The sequence below is a fragment of the Gopherus evgoodei genome, chromosome 5, assembly GCF_007399415.2.
Source record: "Gopherus evgoodei ecotype Sinaloan lineage chromosome 5, rGopEvg1_v1.p, whole genome shotgun sequence".
NCBI lineage: Eukaryota > Metazoa > Chordata > Testudines > Testudinidae > Gopherus > Gopherus evgoodei.
In genome coordinates, this window is record NC_044326.1 from 135,780,831 (window position 1) to 135,802,884 (window position 22,054).

Below are 22,054 nucleotides of genomic sequence, written 5' to 3' on the forward strand. Positions count from 1 at the left end.
GATAATCCCACAAGCATGGTGAAGCAGATTTATTTTCAAGAATTAAATGTTATCCAAACTCAGTGAAAGAGCCACAGGTAGTTTGTGAAAGTGAGGTTTAATTTTTGTAATTACTGTATAATATGTTTCTAGCATAAGGCAATTTGTTGTTACAGCTAACTTAACGCATACATTTTAATTACACGTTACCTGAATATACTGGAATATTCTCTCCAAAGATTCAGCAATTTCATATAATCATTTTAAAAAGGGATTGACTGCAATTCTACTGACAGGTGGACAGAAAATATTTTTGTTTTAAACATCTGTTTAGCCATTTAAAAGGGCAACTGTTAAAGAATCAGATAAAATTCCTTTAAACAGTATTACTAATTTTAAAAAGCACTCTGACTTGCAATGTCCATTTGCTTTTTGTAAATTATTAATTTTGAACAGTAAAATCAGATAGATAGTTCTACTGCCTCTATAGTCACTTTTACAATTCATCTTGTACATAGGAACAAAGTGTTTGGATCTACCGCACTGCAGGGGAATATTTAACCTCCATCCTCCCTCAAAACAAAAAACAAATTTTTTTAAATAAATACAAAATCAACATGAATGGTTTTTAAGTGTTTTTAAATAAAGGCTAAGTTACTGGAGTTAACCGTGTTCATTTCAGTGTATTCTCAAATATCTGGTAGAATTAAGAGGTGCCAGCTTGCATTTTAAAGGGGTGTCTATTATAATGGTCGAATCTGTGTCAGAAGAAACTTAATACATAAGGCAAATGCAATGCAAAAGACTGAAAGCACCAGGACTTGTTCTAAAAAGCACAATACTCTGATACAAAGTGAAAGTTATACTACCACAAAATTAAAGTTTGCTACACTGCAACTTTGAAACGTTACAAAGTTTGTTAGCACGGATTGCTGCTAGTCACATTCTACCCAGACCAAAATTGCTGATAATTTGCTTAACCTAACTGCTACAAACTTACTTTTGCAATTCTCCCTCTCCAGTACTAGAGAAATCAATCTTGCCCCACATATGCCCTAGTCAACAAAAGCTGTGCTGCAAAGTTGAATAGTTATAGGAGCTTAAAGTTATCACATCTTGAGTAAGTTTATCTAATCAGGTCTTGTTTCTCTTTATTACTAAAGGCATTCATTAAAAAAATTGACAAACCTGTCCGTCACGTCCAATCTTTACTGGTTTATGTTCATTCCAAGGATTGGTCAGGTGAGCAGATTTAGTGAAGGGTAATTCACGCCTAAATATGCAAGTGGCATCATTTATAGTTATTTTGTCTATTAGTTTAAAAAATACATACAATAGGACATTAAGTACTGTATAACCTCATTAATTTGCTCCATGACATGATCCTTTGTGAATTACTGATTTAAGAGTGCATGCATTTAGACATCTGTAATTCAGTATTATGTAGTTCAGACTATACTAGTCTTTTTTTTACAAAAAGAAAACACACACAACGAACAATTTTAGCACTGAGACCTCTCACTACAGCACTCTGCTATTTGATCTCTGAGGTGAAAAGAGCATGTACTAATTTATAAATGCTGGTTAGCAAGGTTCCATTGTATAGATAAGAGTACTAGCGTTCAGCGTGCTACTAAATAACAGGAGTTCCAACTCTCACATACTGCGGCCTAAAATGCTAATGCATATAAATCTGGTAACTTTCAAGTTCTGGTGGGTACAATTCTCTAGAATTTTATCTGAGGCAAGTGGCAGTAGCACAACATCTTTGAGGATGCATTAGATTATCGGATAATCGCTGGAGGAAATTTCCTACACATGCTACCTGAACTTGGTCTTGCTTGCTAATGTTTTATGATCTTTTAGCAGATGCATCCTATCACTTTACCTAATGTTTTACATCAGATATGCATAATTTATTCCATCCAAAAAGGAGCATCTATTCTTTCCGACCTGGCCTTCATTTTTTGAGGCAGTAGCATCTTTCATGCTTTGCCAGACCCTATGGTACAAAACACTTCCCGTTTGAGTTTTTATTCTGTTCTCCAGGGCTGAGAGTCCAGAACATTTCAAAGGAACACTGTTTTATAAAAGGAAGATTTTAAGATGAAACTGCAAACAAAGGCTTCTAATTTCAGTTTATCAGGTTACTGGAAAAAAAAACCCGCTCGGTTAAAAATCCCTGTATAAAAAGTTTAGGACTGTGCAAACAAAAAAAGCATTTCCTATAGCAATCTCACTTACAGGAAGGAGTCCCAAACCCAGCTATAGTAATAATGGGGCAGATTTTTCCCCCATTTAAGTGAATTTTCAAAAGGGGCACAGCCAAACAACAGATAGAATGAATGGAGACCATGCATTTTCTACTTACGAATGAAAGTTAGAAATAGTGTTGAGATTGAGATTCCTACTTATTAGACTTGCTACAATAGCATTTGTAGTATACAAATGCTCCCACTTAAAAGAACAGAAGTATTTACCTGCAAATCCAGTCAATTTTAAAGACACCGCCCAACATTTTAGCATTCATTCCTGCAGGCAGAACCCAGTGTATTGGGGATCCTCCATGATGGGATTCAGATGAGAGCCTTGCAAATCCTAGAGGAGTCGAGATAGCAAAGGGTAACAGAACAGCTTCTTAAAAAACAAAAGAACAAAAAAAGCCACCAGAACCACACCATCAGCAGACCACACACATCTCAAATGCTACTTCATTTACCTTGGAATTTTCCACTTTCCCTCACAGAAAATATTAAAACAACACTTCTTGCTGCTCTAAATGCAGCATTAAGCTTCTTCTCATTCACTGGAAGAGTTGACCAAACACCCTACAAAAAAAACAAGGGAAATGTACACAAGTCAGCCACTGCAAGGAACTGTTCATTAACTCAATACTTTAAAAGATTTAAAAGGGGGGGAAAAAGGCCATGCTCGTGGTCTGGAAGAAAATACTGTGGAGCAGCTGTATTGGAGACCTAATGGTATTGCCAAACCCCGTGTTAAAAAGTCATGACATTTAAAAATTAGTCTCATATTTAAGCCAATGTGTTGGTTCTTTGCCTTCTGGTTTTTGAGTTTTTAGGGTGCACCCAGGTCCTCTTCTCAAGTTTTTCTCTGTAACAATGACAGAAAGAAATTTAGTTTTTATTTAAAAAAAGATTCTCACATAACCTGACTCCAGGAGGTCGGGCTTTAAGTTTAACACCAAATATCAAGAGACTTATGATAATTTAAAAAAAAAAATCAAATCACAAGATTGGCAACACTGGGCTGGCAGAGCTGAAGCATACTGTAGAGAGGCCACAGTGTCAGGGGGAGAGCTCTGCCAGCAGTGTTTTTCAGGCTCTTTGCTTCAATTACTGCACTGAATGCATTAGATGCTAGCCCATGCCTAAGGCACAGAAGAGCAGTTACTTTACATATAAAGACTGCAAGTAAAGTAATAGTGGTCAAGAATCTGAGCAGTGACTGTGCTGTTGCCAGCTCAAAGACAACAGAAAAGCAAAGGTGCAGAGCACCCACAGCTATAACTTTCCACAATCCAAGCCCAAAGTTAAAACCTGACTGCAAAGGATTTAATTTTAAGCTTCATTTGATGGTTTTACTTTTTCAATTTATTTTAGCATAGTTTAATTTAAAAAAAGGGAAGAGGCCTCTTGCCTCACCCAAACCAGGTAACGCATTGTACTGGCTTTTCCCTTTATTTCTTTTCCACATTATTGCCAACATGTAATGTGCAAATACAAACTGCCCAATCATCCTCTGTGTAAGTGGAAAGACAGCTGAGCTGCCCCTGTGGCAGCATCTCTTTCATCCTAGAAGGGTGATCTGGAGGGCAGTCAACAGGATGGCCAGAGAGATGCACCATCCCCACCTCTTTCCACATTATTCAGAGTAGACACCTATACAGCCAGAGACTACAGGTCTGTGCCCCTCCTCCAACCCAGCCTATCACATGGGTGTAGTTAAATTCCCATTTTAAAAGGGAAGTGGAAGTCTCAAGGCAGCTGATGGTTTCAGAAGCCATGGCAGTAAAAGACCCTATTACCAAGCATCAGTTATCTAGCCCAGTGCCCTATTCTAAAATGGGGCAAACTCTGCCCGCCCCTCAGTGAAATGGTGAAAACCCTGCACACGGAACTCCATACAAGTTTCTCTCTGACAGGAAGCAGTGAGAACTTATTTCCTTTCTGAACAGTCTGCTCCCCGTTCCACTCTTATTAAGTGAGGCTACAATTCACGCTGTATTTTAACCGTTTACTCAGGCCCGGTCTACACCGGGGACGGGGGGAGAATCGATCTAAGTTACGCAAGTTGACGTACTTAGACCTACTCGCTGCAATGTCTTCACCGCCGTGAATCAACTGCTGCCGCTCCCCCATCGACTCTGCCTGTGCCTCTCGTGGCGGTGGAGTACAGGAGTAGACAGGAGAGCGCTCAGGGATCGATTTATCGCGTCTAGACTAGAGCGCCCGCTAATTCAGTGGGTAGTGTAGACATACCCTCAGTGAGGGATAAATTTCCTTGCAAGAAAAGCAGATTAAACAGATAGGAAAGGTCAAATTTGGAAGCCTAAAACTAGGCACCTAAATAACATGTGGTCTGATTTCACAGATCCTGAGCATGCCCACTTACATTAAACAAACGTCAGATACGAAAATTTTTAAACTGATGAAGTGTCCACGTATACACACACATGCACTCCTTGACAACTATTGAAACTAACTGCATTGATATGAAATAGCTTCCAAATCGAAAGTCATGATGTACCACACATCTGGCAATGGAGGAACTATGCACTGAATACATTTAGTAACCAAAGAGAGGCTATGTTCCAATTTTTTTAACAAGTTCTGAGAGATTAAGCTCTTTCCAGAAAGGACTTTGTTCTGTGTTTGTTTAGCACCTAGCACAACGCCTGGTCCATCACCGGGGCTCCCAGGAGCCACAACAATAATGATATTAATATTAAATACCCCATTTTTCCCTAGATGCCCAGACAAGTTTTTTTAGAAGGTTATATTTGAAATACATTTCTTGTAGCATGTCAAATGTTGCTGCAAAAAGAAGTTACTTACCTGGAGCTAGAGATTTTTGAGATGTGTGGTCCCCATCTGTATTCCACTGGGGGTTATATGCATACACCTCATGCACCTGGAGCTTTTGAAAGTACTGTAGTAGCATCTGCCGGTCTGCGCATGTGCTCTTGCTCCACCTCATGGTTTCGACTGAGGCACTAAGGGGCACGGTGGACTGACTGAGCCTTTAGTTCCTTCAACGCAAATCAAACAGATCCGCAGCAGAGGGAAAGAAGGGTGGGACCAGACTACAGATAGGGATCACACATCTCAGAAAAACCTCCAGTTACAGGTAAGTAACTTCCTCCTCTTCTTGGAATGGTAGTCCCTATCGCATTCCACAGAGGGTGACCGACAAGCAATACCTAGTCAGGAGGAGGGTGCAAGGAAAAATGACAGAACCATGGAATGGAGAACAGCCACACTGAACGAGGCATCTGCAGCAGAGTCTTGCACCAGGGTAAAATGGGGGGTGGGGGGGGAGGTAAAGGTATGTACTCAACTCCATGTGGCTGCCCTATATATATATCCATGAGTGGCATGTTGTGAAGCATGGCCATAGTTGATGCCTGTGCTCTCATGGAGTGGGCTCATACCTCAAGGGGTGGAGACAGCCCTGATAATTGATAAGAGCATGAAACCCACTTAGAAATCCTCCGAGTGGAGATGGCCTGCCCCTTAATCCCTTCTGTTATAGTGACTAAGACTCCCGGGGGACTTCCTGAACGGCTTAGGCCTCTGCAGGTAAAAGACCAGGGTCCTACAGACATCAAGGGAGTGAAGATATGTGGCTTCGGAAAGAAGGCCATACATGTATGGGTTGGTTGAGGTGAAAGCGGGAAACCACTTTGGCAGAAAGTTGGGATACAAGCACTGGGAAGCTTTGTCCTTATGGAACATGGTGAAGAGAGCAGGGAGGTCCGCCATCATGGCCCCCATTTCGCCTATCTTTCTTGCAGAGGTAACAGCTGCCAGGAAAAAAATCTTCACAGAGAGAAGAAAAAGGAAACAGGACGCCGGAGGTTCGAAGGGCGATTTCATCAATGCTGTGAGGACAAGGCTGAGGTTCAGGGTAGGGCTGCTGATTAATCGCAGTTAACTCACAAAAAAATTAATCATGATTAATCTCACTGTTAAACAACAGAATATAAATAGATATTTAAATATTTTTGATGTTTTTCTACATTTTCAAATATATTGATTTAAATTGCAACAAAGACTACCAAGTGTCCGGTGCTCACTTTATATTATTTTTTATTACAAATATTTGCACTGTAAAAATTATAAAAGAAATAATATTTTTCAAATTTACCTCATAACAAGTATAGTAGTGCAATCTCTATCATGAAAGTGCAACTTAAAAATTTAGTTTGTTACAGAACTGCGTTAAAAAAATAAAACAATGTAAAATTTAGAGCCTAAAAAGTCTACTCAGTCCTACTTCGTGTTCATCCAACTGCGAAGAGAAACAAGTTTGTTTACATTTATGGGAGATAATGCTGCCTACTTCTTAATTACAGCGTCACCTAAAAGTACGAACAAGCATTCTATTGGCACTGTTGTAGATGGCGTAGTAAGGTTTACGTCCCAGATGCACTAAAGATTCATATGCCTCTTCATGATTTGGCCATTGTTCCAGAGGACATGCTTCCATGCTGATGATGCTTGTTTAAAAAAAAAAAAAAAAAAAGCATTAATTAAATTCTTGACTGAACTCCTTGGGGGACAACTGTATGTCTCCTGTTGTGTTTTATTCATTCTGCCATATATTTCATGTTATAGCAGTTTTGGATGATGACTCAGCACATGTTCATTTTAAGAACACTTTCATTGCAAATTTGACAAAATGCAGATAGCAACGTGAAATTTCTAAAGATAGCTACAGCACTCAACCCAAGGTTTAAGAATCTGAAGTGCCTTCCAAAATCTGAGAGGGATGAGATGTGGAGCATGATTTCAGAAGTCTTAAAAGAGCAACACTTCTAAGCGGGAACTACAGAACCCATATCAGCAAAAACAGAAAGTCAACCTTCTGCTGGTCTACATCTGACTTAGATGATGAAAATGAACATGAGTTGGTCCACTCTGCTTTGGATTGTAATCAAGCAGAACCCATCATCGGCATGGACACATGTCCTCTGGAATGGTGGTTGAAGCATCAAGGGTCATAGGAATCTTTTCACATCTGGCACGTAGATATCTTGCGACGCCGGCTACAACAATGCCATGCAAATGCCTGTTCTCACTTTCATGTGACGTTGTAAACAAGAAGCAGGCAGCATTATCTCCTGCAAACGTGAACAAACTTGACTGGTTGAACAAGAAGTAGGTCTGATTGGACTTGTAGGCTCTAAAGTTTTATATTGTTTTGTTTTTGAATGCAGGTTTTGTTTGTACATAATTCTACACTTGTAAGTTCAACTTTCATGATAAAGAAATTGCACTACAGTGTATTAGGTGAATTGAAAAATACAAATATTTACACTGTAAAAAACAAAGTAATAAATAAGATGAGCACTGTATATTTTGTATTTTGTTGTAATTGAAACCAACATATTTGAAAATGTAGAAAACATCCAAAATATTTAAATAAATGGTATTTTATTATAGTTTAATCACACGATTAATCACGATTAATTTTTTTTAATCGCTTGACAGCCTTAGTTCTGAGGAATGATGGGATTAATGGGAGGATATGAGGCCCTTCCAGAACCTTGCAATTAATATGTGAGTGAAAACCAAGTGCCCCTCCACAGGAATGTGGAAAGCACTAAATGGCTGCTCCGTGTATCTTGATCTTGATAAGAGCTGAGTTCCAACACTTTCAGGGACAGGAGATATTTCAAGAGAAGAGGAATGCCCATTGCCTCAGGAGCAAGCCCTTTCTGCAGGGCCTAGGAGGCAAAATGTTTCCTCTTGGATTGGTAGGATCGCCAAGTGGATTCTTTCCTACTACTTGCAAGGATGGCCTTGTACAGCCAGTGAGCACTCCTGTTCTAGTCAAGATGCCCATCCAAAAACCAAGGTGTCAAGTGAAGTACCTGTGGATCAGGATATCTGATCCTGCTGTTGTGTGGTGAGAGCAGCTCTGGGAATGTTGGTAACAGAAATGAAGTATGGTTTGACAGGTGGAGAATAAGCAGAAATCACAACTAGAGAGGCCAGGACAGGGTGATCAGGATGAGTCACACTCTCCCCTGTGGAATCTTGGGGAGGACCCAGGGCAGGAGACATAGATTAGAGAAGGCATAACTGAACTGCTCTGACCAGCAGATAACTAGGGTGTAACCTTGGAAACAGGTTCCAAACCTGTCCCGGAACAGTACTGTCCGCATTCGGTGCTGGCACGGGAGGCAAAGAGATCCTTGGTCAGAGTCACCCAACAGCCAAAAATCCTGTTACCACGGAATTGTTTAGCTCCCATTTGTGGTCAGCCATGAAATTCCTGCTGAGAACATCCACAATCACATTCTGAGTCCCCAGGAGATAAACCACTGATAACAGGATACTGTGTGCGATGCCTCCACACACAGCACTGGTGACCTTGTACTCCCTTGATTGTTTATGTAAGTAAATGGTGGTGGTGAAGTCTAACATAATGAGAACATGACGGGAGTGGATGTATAGGAGAAATACACGACATGCTCTCCTTACTGCCCCAAGTTCTAGGATGGTGATGTGCATCCAGGATTCCCAAGCACTCCAAGTCCCTTGAATCATGTGTTTGCCCATGTGGGTGCACCATCCACCAACTGATGAGTCTGTAATGAGCATCATGGTTAGAGAGTACAGAAGGAAAGGCCTCCAGGTGCAAACCTGAGCTGGCTCTGTCTACCACCAAAGGGAAAAAGAATCTTGGGAAGGAACAGTCAGTAGGGTGTCCATGGAATGGAGCACTATGGAACAGGCTCTCTGGTGCCACAGCTGTAGACAGAAGCAGCAAAAAAGCATGAAGGTGGTGGCGTATGTGTATGCCACTACATGGCCAAGAAGGGAAAGGCAAGTTCTGGTCAGAAGAGAGGGACTGGAAGTCACTCTAGTAATCAGTTGTAGCAGGGTCAGGAACCTGTCCTCTGGTAGGCAGGTATATGCAGAGACTGTCTTGATGCGTGCCCCAATTAATTTCAGGAACGGCGTGGGGTTCACTGTTGATTTTTATATGTTTACACTCACGCCCAGGGAGGAGGAGGAGGAGCAGCAGCAGCAGGGAAGTCAATACTCGAGCCTCCCATTTGGACTGCACTACGACCAGAGAGTCATTGAGATGAGGACCCCTTGACACCAGAGATGGGCTGCCACTACAGAGAAAGCTGCTGACAACAGGATACTGTGTATGATGCACAATCTCCAGAGACGAACTGTTTCCACACACAGTGCTGGTGACCTTGTGCCCCCTTGCTTGTTTATGTAGTAAACAGTGGCAGCGGTGTATGACATGACAAGAACATGACAAGAAGAGCTGAAGGACAGTGGTGAGCCTGAATGGTAGAATTCTGTACTGGAAGTGCCAAGGGCCCATTGTAAATCTCAAGAACCATCTGTGGGTTGGGTGGATACCTATGTGGAAGTAAGCATCTTGCTGTATACCATATGCCTCTTTCAAGAGGAATATGATGGCTGCGAGAATGAGCACAAAAAACTTTGGCTTGCATATGAAGTGGTTAAGACCACGGAGATCTAGGATTTGTCTCCTTCCCCCCCTTTTTTTGGGTACCAGGAAATAGGTGGAGTAGAACCCTGCACCTTGAAAGGTCATACGAAGAGGCTCTATTGCCCCTCTCTGCAGTCCACCTCTAAGGCGCGGACACTATTGTGAGTCTCGTCTAAGAGGTGAGATTGGGACGGGGGATGTGGATGAGGTAGCACTGTGAACTTGATCGTATAGTTATGTTGATCATCATACAGGATTCACTTGTCCATTGTTATTGCACTTCAGGCTGGTAGAAAGAGTGCTAGACAGCCCCGAAAGGAGTGGGTTGTATGAACTGTGGGGTGCAAGATGGCTCTCTAACAGCACAAAAAATTATTGCTTACACCAAGATTGAGAGTGTGATGTCAAAGTGTGAGCTGATGGACTATGCGGACAGAGCCACTGGATCTTTTGACACTTATGGGGAGTTTCAAAGGGTTGCTGATGGAAGAAGTGAAGAGCTCGGTGCTATTGTGCAGGAGGTGGATGATAGAATTTGCATGTGAGTGTATAAATACCCAGTGATCAGAGTGTGGATCTGGGGCAGGGGTTCTCAAACTGGGGGTCGTGACCCCTTAGGGGGTCAGTTATATGGGGGAGTCACAAGCTGTCAGCCTGCACCCCAAACCCCACGTTGCATCCAGCATTTATAATGGTGTTAAATATATTTTAAAAAGTGTTTTTAATTTGGGGGGGGGGGTCGCACTCAGAGGCTTACTATGTGAAAGGGGTCACCAGTACAAAAGTTTGAGAACCACTGAGTTAGAGTCTTTGAGGGATTGCAGGGAATCAGTCTTCTAGCCGAAGAGGTGAGATTCATCAAAAGGGAGATCCTCAATTATGTTCTGCACCTCCCCTGGGAAACAACATGAATACAGCCAGGATTCCCTCTCCACAATGATGCCTGTAGCCACAGTGCATGAAGATGGGTCCACTGAATCCACCATGGCCTGAAGCATTGTCCGCGTGACCAGTTTGTCTTCTTTTAAAATTGCCTGGAACCAGGCATGAACCTGCTAGGGAAGCTTGATCATAATTCAAAAAAAGCCATATTTTGTCAGTAATGCCAAGCAATTAGAGATACGAAACTGAAGGCTGGCTGAAGAAAAGACCTTATGATCTAGGCAGTCCAAAATCTCTCTTACCCTCCTTGTCTGTTGGAGTGGAACATGGGTGTTGCTGCCTGGCCTGTTGAGTAGCTGCCTGAATAACCAGGGAATTGGAGGTTAGTGGGCTGAGAAAGCAGAAACTTAGACCCTTTCTTGGTACACGGTATCTTTTTATGTTTCTTTTGGGGGGGGGGGTGTACAAGTGGCCAGGGTATGCCAGTATGGGCTGGTTGGAAAATGGCATACCACTCTGGATGGTACCAATACATGCAGATCATCAAGTAACTACTGTTGGCTGTCCTGTACCTCCTCCAGTGAAATGTGGAGGGCAGCAGCCACCCTATGTAACAGTTCCTGGAACTGGCAACAGTCATTCAGAGGGGGAGGAAGGAGTCCACAACACTGCCATATCTGGAGATGAGGGGAACTACTCTGGATCTGACAAAGTCGGACTAACCAGTGCATTTTCCAACTCCAGGCGCAAACATCTACTTGATGAAGGACAGAGTGGCGAGATAGGGGACCTCCTCTTGGACAGATCAGGAAGGTTCCATGGGCATATATTGGAGCCAAGACCCCCAGTATGGCCAACCAGGAGGATATTGCGGTTGCTACAGGGGTCCCCACAGAGTGGGGTACCAATGGCTCCTGTGCTGAGGAAAGGGAGGATATTACCACTGAGCTCATGGAGCTTTTGGGTACTCATGCCAACGGAATGGAAGAGGCAGATCATGTGTTCCAAGTCCTCAGACACTGAGAAGTCAGATCCTTGTTCGAATGGTGCTGCCATCAGAACGAGTGGATCCAGGTGAGTTGAGGGATGGGCTCAGAAACACGACCCAAAAGGTGGCAAGTCCAATGCAGAGGAACCGGGTCTCTTATGGGGCAAACGTACCAGGAGACACAGCAATGTAACCTCATCCAGGACAAACAGTTCATGAGGTCTGGGAGCTGACTCGAGCCTCCCCAGTGTCAGTGACGTGCATTCCACACATGGAACCAGGATGGAATGGAGGACTGCCTCAGAACCAACAATTCCTGTGAGTTTGGAGATACTGATCCAGAAAGAGTATGTGGCTCTGTAACCGAGACTGGCAGATCCAGTGTTCTATGCAACTTCCTGTCATGTTTGTGAGCCTTGGAATGCTCCACTTCTCCATGTCTGGAACTCATGGAGAATGCAACATCCTTTTTGGGAGTTGAGGCAGAATTACTGTCATGCTTATGCACATGCTTCCTTACCTCATGGCTTGGCCCCCTGCACAGGATCTTTAGTGCTCATACCAGCAGAACTGCACTGGAGCTCAACGGTAGAAGACATGTTCCTCAACTACTCAGGCTGATGTACCAGGGTGGTGGGAGTCTTTTCCCCAGCCTGGATCTGAGTGCGGCCTCATGGCACCCTCTATGAGGTGCTTCTTGAGGCGGAGAGTCTGGCCTTCCCAGGTACGGGCTGGGAGCAGAGGCAGATACTGCACCTCAGTGCGACATGCAGATCTTGAACCCTGGTGTCTTTGGCCTAATCCAATACCCAGGCCTATGTGCCGGGGGAGTTGGGGAGGCAGTTAGCTGGTAAAAAGGCATCCCAAAGTCCTTAGAATCCTAAAAACTACTTCTAACACTAAATCTGCCACAGCAATAGAATCATAGAATATCAGGGTTGAAAGGGACCTCAGGAGATCATCTAGTCCAACCCCCTGCTCAAAGCAGGGCCAATCCCCAGACAGATTTTTGCCCCAGATCTCTAAATGGCCCCCTCAAGGACTGTACTCACAACCCTGAGTTTAGCAGGTCACTGCTCAAACCACTGAGCTATCCCTCCCCCCTAACTATATGCAAGAGTAAAATAGTCTTTTTTCTGTATTTAGGAAAATGCATCACAGGAGACAGAAGAGGCTCCAGCTCAGACCATGCAGCGGTGAGAAGGAACTAAGGGTGCAGTCGTTATGCCCGGCCCTTTAATTGCCATGGCTGACACCACGAGGCAGAGGCAAGGGCGCATGTGGACCAGCAGACACTACTACTTTCAAAAGCTTCAGCTCAGAGTGCTCGGTGCATGCATATAACCCCCAGTGCAATACAGATAGAGACCATCATTTGAAGAAGAACTTATTTTCCTGACTGACTTCCTACATGACCATACTCCAAAACACAGAATCATAGGACTGGAAGGGACCTCAAGAGGTCATCTAGTCCAGTACCCTGCACTCAAGACAGGACTAAGTATTATCTAGACCTCTGAATACACAAACATTAAACTGATTCTGTAATATAATAACCTAAATTTTTCTTTTGCCAAAATTTAATATTAAGAGAATCTTGTCACAGGAGTAACAGACATCAACTCAGGCACTCAGTTTTTTGTTTGTTTTAATTGGAATTACATACAGATCAAACTCTCACCATGTACTGAAAGAGGTATAGTTAGAGGCCAGAATCTGGCTGAAGCTTCCCAGCTGAGATGCCCCTGGGAAGGGAAGAGAATAACTCAGGTGGCATAAAGTTGGCTGGGCCTGCTGCCATGTCATCCATCACCAACCGCCCTCTAGATATAGGAGGCATCTCAGTAGTACATAAAAAGTACACTCTAATTCTCACCTGGCATACAGTCGTTAGTAATTACAGCCTGCTGGCATAAGTTAAGAGCAGTCAACGAGCTGCTCTAATTTGTGTTGGAGCCAGAGCAGCTACAATTTGAGAATTAGGAAGCTAAAAACAGGTTTGCAATTTTGGCACAGGAGATAATATGGACTTGAGTGTCAGTCCCTTTCTGTACTAAGTTTCGTGATAAAAAAATCAGTTTAAGGAAAAAAGTTTGACGTACCTTAGCTTTGGCAAGAGAGACATTTTCGTGGTTGTTACTCTTGATGAGAAAAAATCTTGCATCTTGGAGAATATATTTAAGTTTACTGGTTTGGTCTGAAAAACAAATTTTAAATAAGCTCAAGTTTAAACTTTTAAAAATTTCCACTAGGTAGTGGGTGTTTATTTTGAGGCCCTCCCAACCCCTACCTAAATCAAGAGTTAAAACCTTCCACCCCCAGCTGCAACCTTGAAATCTATGCCAAAGAGAACACAATGCCAAGCTTTTATGTAAAAAAAATAAAATAAAAATTAAAACGTAAGTAACTTCAGATAAAAATCAAACATAGCCTAGTGATGTTCCGATATACTTGTATCCCAGCTTACAGTGCCAAGATAGGTAATGTGAAACATTTGCATCAGGCATTGCTGAATAGAGTATTGTTAAATACATTCCTCTTTTCAAGTAAAAGCATCTCATTGCTTCTTTGCTGCTCCTGCAACAAGCAAATAATTGACATGTTTTTTGCACCTCTAATGACATGCAAAAATAAATCAGGATGGAGATGCATCACTGTTTACACTCACAAATCAAGTATTCAGATTGTTATATCGGAACATTACCACTTCGACATAACATAATGAATAGACAGAGACAATGGCTTGTGATGGGGCATGCATTAAAAATTCAAATTTAAATGATACCTTTTTGGACAGCACGAACGGAAGATGATAATTTCTCATGCTTCTTTTCTGAACCTGTGTTTAGCCAAAGTACATTTGTTCAGATTGAGCCTTGATAGAAATAAGATACAATTTCTACAGCCTTGTCACATACAATTTTCATTCATGACAAATTATTCCTCCGGGCGCGCACCCACACACACAAAAATACTGCTCAATGTGCACGAGTGTTTTGGTTTTAGTTTTTTGGGTTGTTTTGGTTGTTTTTTGTTTGAACAGTTTCCTACTCAGAAAACTAGTCACTGAATCATCATCTTCCAAGTTTTTTAAAAAAGTGAAAATTCCACTTAAGCAACAGAATAGCATTAAAAGTAACAAGAAAGTCTACTTCCCCAAAATTATCCACACAGAACATGCCGAAAGTCAATACAAAATTAACAATTAAAATATTAAGCTGCATACCCCACAAATTTCTACAGTGTTCACATTTCAAGATTTGATACAAGTCAGCATGACAGGCAGTGAAAGGAAAACAAATACCTGCATATGATTCTGATGCAGAACTTCCACTTCTATCAAAAACAATTGGAGAGATACCTCTAGCTCTCTTCCTTTCCTTCTTTTTCTCATCTAAAAATCCCAAAACAAAGATAAGCAGTACTGTAAATATCACACATGGAAGGCAAGAATGGATGAAAGTACTGGCAACAGACAAGTGTGATTTGTGATAACTACAAGGGTATATGGTTCTAATAAGATTTAGGTTTCTGTCTTAAGGCCCTCCCCAAATATCATGTACAATAATTTACCCTAATTTTCAAAACTTGTAGTTCATGAGGGAAAGTTAAACAGCAAGAAATCTGCAAGTTCCATACCAAGTTTAAGATACAGAAGTGATTCACTAGGTTTGGGGTGGCTTTAGTTCTTCTCTCCAATGCTTTAGAAATATGCAGTGACACCAAAATAAGAGAACTGTGTTGTGACCAGTGACACTGCTCCTGAATGCTACTCTCTGTATCTGAAAGCTCAGAAAAGTGACAGAAGTAATAATAAATAAAAAAAGCCCACTGGGGAACATTGCCAATAGGTCTCTTCTCCCCATAAAGTTAAATTATACCTCAAACTTTTTTCCTGGGGAAAAAAATTACTACACCTTTTTAATTTTTTTAGGCTGTTTTCACTGTCTAACTCCAAATACCAAGGCTGGCCCACCTGTGCCTAAACTACTCAGGAGGACCAGATATGAAGCTCTCAATACAAGGAAGCTACATGACAGGAACTTTTTTTTAAACAAGATTGTAAGCATGCTTCTCATCAAAATCAAACAACAATAAAGAAATGCCATCAAGTGATCTCTCCATTGAGCAAAATTATATTATATGATCTTTTTCAAGATTTCATTCAACCTTCCAAGTTAGTCTATACCAAAAGAACCAAGTAGTCAATAAATTTAGCAGCACCCCATAAAAAGGGCTTCATTTATTCTTAAATTCTGAGAGGAATTTAATATTCCTGAAAATTAAACACTAGCAGAGAAAGCGAAAACCAGGCATGGTGCAGGCAGTTGCCATGCAATTTTCTTAAGTCCCAATTTCCCCAGTTACTTTGATCCTGGACTTCTCATCATTCCAAGTTGTGTGGTGTTCTCTCAAATGAATGAGAACACTAACTGCATTTTTACCAAGGCCCAGCCATGTTCTCTCTCACACATTTGGAGAAATTGCTAAGGCAAAAGCCTCACTATTCCACCCAGCCATACATCTAGATTTATATTGAACTTCTTGCCATCAACTTTAAAAGATAAATCATAAGCAAATCTATATAAGAAGTGTCAAGTAGTACTGACTGTAGAAGCTTTAAGTGTTAAGCCAGCAAAGCCAAATCCAGTTCATCTACAGCAATTTGAGCCTAGTATAGTAGAAAGTCATTATTTCCAGGCAAGCCTTAGTATTAATGTTCCATTATATTGTCTTCTGTAAAAATTCACTTAAAACAAAAAAAAAAACAAAAAAACAAAAAAAAAAAATCACCTGATGACCAAGGTCAAAGCTAATCCTCACTAGCACAAGTCAAAAAGAAGTCAATCTTGAAATATCAGTAGATTTACAACAAGTAAGAAAAAATCAGATATCAAGTAGTATAATAAGCAGCAATCTACCTGAAGCATCCGAGCCGGAACCAGATCTGACTGACCCATCTGTGAAGGATGCGGATTCAGAATCAGAATCACTGGCTTCACTTCGTGTGTCATAGTCATTTCCTTCCTTTTGATCTCTCTCATCTTGTTCGTATTCTTCCTCCTCCTCCTCCCCTTCTTCTTCTACCTCTTCATCCTCCTCCCCTTCATCATCTTCCTCTTCTTCCATTCCTTCCTCCTCATTTTCTGTGTTCCCTTGCTCAGAGGAACCACTGCTGCCAGTCTCATGTTCTGAGCCATATTCCTCAGAGTTCACCTCTTCTTTAGAAGAATGGCTGGATCTGCTCAGTCTTCTATCTACGTCGTGCCTAATTCTCTGATGTTCAAAGAGAAAATCAATCAGCAGTCATAGAACACATTGTCTGGATGCACAAAGTGCCTTAAGAGAATGTGCCTTATAAAAGCCTCAAACAATTGTTTTAATTCTAAGGCTGCAATAACTTTTACTACCTCAGAACCATCTGGTGTGGAAGACTTTGCCCTTCTGTCAACATCTCTTTTCCTCATGCAAGTCTTTTCAAGTTGTCCTTTATATGGTTCCCTTGAACTGCTGCTTGACATACGGGTCTTTCGATCATCTGGGCGCTTGTTTCTATCAGACCTCTGATATTCCTCATTCTTGTACTCCGACAGTGGCTTTCCTTTTGTACTCACCATTCTTTTATTATTGCTAACTGATGAGCTAGGCGGCTTTGGAATCATTTGCCTTGATGAATGCATAGAAGGCTTCTGTCTTTTGCTTTCAGCACTTTCCATCCTGTCACTTTTTCTTTTTGACCCTTAAATAAAGACCAGTAGAGACCAAGTTCAAAGTTATTTTACACATCAGATCAGAAGACTTTTTTACATTTGATAATATTTCTCCTTAAAATCAGCTTTACTGACTTGAAGTTTCAGTTCCAAAGCACTCTTAAAAATAATTAACCTTTCAAGATTATAGCATTTTACAAATATTAAGTCCTTAACTTCCCAGTCACATTAATGTTTTCCATACTGAGAGACAGAGATACTGATGCTGAAAGGCTAAGTGACAAGAGCAAGACCAAACAAAGTTACTAGCAGAGCTGGGACTGGAAAAGAGGACTTCCTTGTTCCTACTCCTGTATTCAGTTTACTAGAGAAAAAAAGTAATTTGTAAGATCAGCCATATCTGCAGAAAACCCAGATTCACTATGATCTTCAGCTAAAGAGAAGCCTTACTATATTATGTTTGTCCATAAGGTCAGAGATTACATTATAATGCAGTTGCACAAAAAATGTTTGGGATTCCATTACCCGGGTTATGAACATTGTGACCTTGCAGACTTTAATCACCCTGCCCTGTAAAATTTTGCTGTCTACTTTTTAGCAAGATATCTGAGTAGTAAAGCCACATACCCTTTTTCTCATTTTTATCTTGCTCACTATCAGGATTATACAGCTCATCATCTTGGTCTGGAGCATCAGTCAAAATGTCATCCAGAACATTCAGTTCACCATCTGAAAATAATATACACAAATTACAAATATTATCAATAATCCATTTTGAAGAAATTCTCCGAAAGTGTTTGTAACCAGCATTAGTTTTTATAATGTCATTAAATTTACAAATGCATTAACATATCAATGAAACTTTACAGCTTTTCAATTTCCTCCTTAAATTTAGCTTCAAGTGTCAACCAAATTCAACCTGAGAGTGCTGCAAGGTGACAGCATCAAGTGTATGAGGGTCAAAGTCCAGCTCACTTCTGTGATATGGTCTCTGCCAAACAGAGGGATTATGGAACTTCCAAGTCCCAACGTCATGGGAACTGCATGCTGCCATCAAAGCAGCGAATAACAAAAATTCCAGACCAAAGAATGCAGCAAAGGGAGATCAGGGAGATGACAGAACTTAATGACTCTGTCCAGGAGACAGGGGAAAGGCAGGAGAGCTTATCTTGTCAAAGGAAAAGTGCTTAAGGGAAACACATGCAAAAGAAGCCTGGCAAGGAACCAACGGCCTGTTTGAGAGCCCTACATGAAGAGAAGTAAAACCCTGCAAGAGAAAGTAGTGTCTATTCAGACTCTGATGGTGCTCTGGTCACAATTTTGAACTCCATTAGCCAGCGGTCACAGACACCAGACGCTTCTCTACCAGGAATACAGCCTTTTGCTCTGAAAGTTCTACAGGAACTAAGCAAGAAGGGAGGCTGTCTGAACAGAGTGAGACTAACAAAGTATCAAGGGGTCACTTGGAGCTGGGGTCAAGTTCCCAGCATGCAACTTTCTCTATCCCATAATTCACACTTATTTTAAAGAGAGATCCCACAAACCCACACGGCACTGTCCACCCCCTAACTGAAGGATGAAGTCTGCACAGCTGGGTATAGTCTCACGAATGTTGCAAATACAGGATACATTATCCTCCAGTATTATCAGAAATGCAGGAAGAACCACAACAATGGGGAACATGATGATTTTTTCGAGGACGGACTGCTGATGGACATAGTGAAAAACAATTCAAGGCTGTTGGTGGCATTCGTGACGCAGCTGCAGACGGCGGAGCACCAATTCTGGGCCCAAGAAATAAGCACTGACTGCTGGGATCACATCACAATGAAGGTTTGGGATGACTAGATGTAGCTGCAGAACTGTAGGATGCAAAAGGCCACATTCCTGGATCTGTGTGCAGAGCTCACCTCTCCAGTGGATGAACAACAAATGAGACAGTTCAGAAGCGAGTGATGATTGCATTAGGAAAGCTTGCAAAGCCTGATTGCTACTAGTGAGTGGGAAATCACTACAGAGTTGGAAAATCCTCAGTGGGGGCGGTTTTCATGCAAGTGTGTAGGGTCATTAATCATGTCCTGCTATGCAGGTCTGTGACTCTCCGCAATGTGCAGGACGTCATGGTTGAATTTGCAGCAATGGTGCTGTTGAACTGTGGTGGGACAAACAAACGGCATGCCTACCCCTATTTTGGCACCACCACTTTGCCACAGAGTACACATCAACAGAAAGGGTGCAAGTCTTGGTGGATCACCTGGGATATTTCACTGATATCAGTGTGGGCTAGTCAGGGAAGGTGCATTGTGCTTGCAACTTTAAGAACACAGGATTGTTCAGAAAGTTGCAAGCAGGGACATTCTTTCCTGACTGGTGGATTATCACTGGTGATGTTGAAATACCAGCCGTAATCCTGGGGGACCCAGCATATCACATGCTTCTCTGGCTCCTGAAGCCATATAAAAGCCACCTTGACAACACCAAAGAAAGATTCAACTACCAGCTCAGCAGGTGCTGAATGACAGTTGTACTTTTGAAGGCATGTTGGTGTTATTTACTCACTGCGATCCAATCTTGAGAGAGAAATACCCCAACAGTGATAGCTGCCTGTTTTGTCCTGCATAATATAGACTCATAGACTCTAGGACTGGAAGGGACCTCGAGAGGTCATCGAGTCCAGTCCCCTGCCCTCATGACAGGACCAAATACTGTCTAGACCATCCCTAATAGACATTTATCTAACCTACTCTTAAATATCTCCAGCGATGGAGATTCCACAACTTCCCTAGGCAATCTATTCCAGTGTTTAACTACCCTGACAGTTAGGAACTTTTTCCTAATGTCCAACCTAAATCTCCCTTGCTGCAGTTTAAGCCCATTGCTTCTTGTTCTGTCATTGGAGGCTAAGGTGAACAAGTTTTCTCCCTCCTCCTGATGACACCCTTTTAGATACCTGAAAACTGCTATCGTGTCCCCTCTCAGTCTTCTCTTTTCCAAACTAAACAAACCCAATTCCTAAACAAACCCAATTCCAATATGTGTGAGACAAAGAGGGAAAAGCTGCTGCCAGGGTAGAGACAGGAGCAGCTGTCTGGTGAGTCTGAACTGCCAGACACAATGACTATTAGAGGAGCTCAGTGAGGAGCTATGAAGTTGAGGGAGGCTTTGAAAGAGCACTTTAACAGTCTGCCACAGTAGTGTGATGTGACACAGAGTGTGCTCTACATAGCCCTGAAATTCTCGGGCCTGTTAAGAATTGTGCAGTGCTTGGTGTACACTTATACCCCTTCCCATCCAATTAATTATTCTGTTCTCCTACCTTTATACACTATTACACTTTCACTGAGACTATGAATTATGTGGTGCTTACTGTACATTTACACATGCCTAGGGTGTTTTCTTGGACCGAAGAGATCTGTGGTGCTGTACACTTACAAGTATTGAGTTCTCTGAGTACTGCTATACATTCTGCAGAACATGAATGAATAAAGATGAGTATCTTCAAAAACCAGAAATTAACTGACTAAAAAAAGCAGCAAAAAAAAGTGCTAAAAAGGATAATACAATACAAACTTTATATTTAGAATGGCAGCAAACAATTTTGTCCATTTCAGTGCAGAAATGCAGTCAATTTTAGTGAGACATACTGTTGCATTCAAGGCACTGGTTGGTGTAAGTGACGGAGACATCCCTGATGCCTGTCCTGCATCCGAAAGTATCTGGAAATACCATGCCTCTTTCCCTCAATAGTACAAAGCTTTATGGAGGTCTTTGCCAGAAAGGACTAGATTTGCTGTACTCACTCATCATCAAGAAGATACTGAGTGCATTCTTGAAGGAAATGGTCTGGGGAAGGTTTTGGGGAAAGACCACAGAGTCCTACCAAATAATGCTGAGGTCTCCTGTGTTTGAGGCAATCAGAAGCCAAGCAGAATCAGAAGGGCTCTACTCTCCAAAACTAGCCTGTTTCTGAAGATTCAGAACTGCACAATAAATCAGAGGTTCTCCTGCTTGGGGTTCAGGGGCTTGCAACTCTTCCATTTCTGAGGAAAAAGAAGCCACACATTCTGATTCTGTCCTTATCAGCCATGTCTGAATCCAAACTCATTAGTATAAGCACTTGCCCTCTAGAGTAGGAGGGGTGGAAAAGGAAAATGCAGTCTAGCTTTGCTATAGTATTTGAGACACCCTTTTGCCAAAGAAGCTCCATATGTCACACAGCAGGTCCTCAAGCTCTAGTTACTGTGTATTAAAGTCTGACAGAAGCAAACACTTGTCTCCGTAGCACCTAAGCCCAAGGCCAGTGTTACCAACAAATGACATTAGAGCCACACACCTGCTTGTGTAAGTGCTCATAAAATCTGTCAGAATTCATTGTGCTTTTCCATAACGGTACACGCCCTCTTCCATAGCTTGAGCTGAGCTTCGTCCAGAAAGAATAGGTAGTTTGCAACAAAATCTGTTGCCACTGTAGCCCAACAAAATATTTTTCCAGGGACATCTTAGGATCTTAATTCTCAGTCTAGGGAAGCCAAGCGGCAAGTCTCAAATCTTAGCCCCAGCTATAGCGCACTGCCATCCGGCTTGTGGGGAAGCAGCAGCATCCCCAAATAAGTTGTATTTTTGCTTACATCGCTTTAGCAATATCCACAGTGGAGTATCAGTGCTATCATAACTCCTTCACCAACTGGCTCAGAACTGGGTGCAGGGGTATTGCAAACTTAAAGGGTGATTGTTCCACAGCTAGATCTTTCAGGAAACCCCCAGG

The 22,054-nt window shown here is 41.9% G+C and overlaps 1 protein-coding gene across 3 annotated transcripts in view; it reads right to left on the reverse strand.

Annotated features, from left to right (window-relative positions):
• The window catches only part of YTHDC1 (YTH domain containing 1), a 35,448-nt gene that overhangs the window by 8,625 nt on the left and 4,769 nt on the right, over positions 1-22,054 (reverse strand). Inside the window, exons 2-10 of one of the 3 annotated variants that reach the window (XM_030565354.1) lie at positions 17,917-18,018; positions 17,194-17,318; positions 16,501-16,855; positions 14,883-14,972; positions 14,364-14,417; positions 13,681-13,775; positions 2,699-2,807; positions 2,460-2,577; positions 1,168-1,252 (exon numbers count right to left, since the gene is read on the reverse strand). In XM_030565354.1, the coding sequence (XP_030421214.1) occupies positions 1,168-1,252; positions 2,460-2,577; positions 2,699-2,807; positions 13,681-13,775; positions 14,364-14,417; positions 14,883-14,972; positions 16,501-16,855; positions 17,194-17,318; positions 17,917-18,018 (1,133 nt within the window). Of the gene's footprint in view, positions 1-1,167; positions 1,253-2,459; positions 2,578-2,698; positions 2,808-13,680; positions 13,776-14,363; positions 14,418-14,882; positions 14,973-16,500; positions 16,856-16,989; positions 17,319-17,916; positions 18,019-22,054 lie in introns of all 3 variants that reach the window. The other 2 variants (XM_030565352.1, XM_030565353.1) reach the window with 2 other exon arrangements.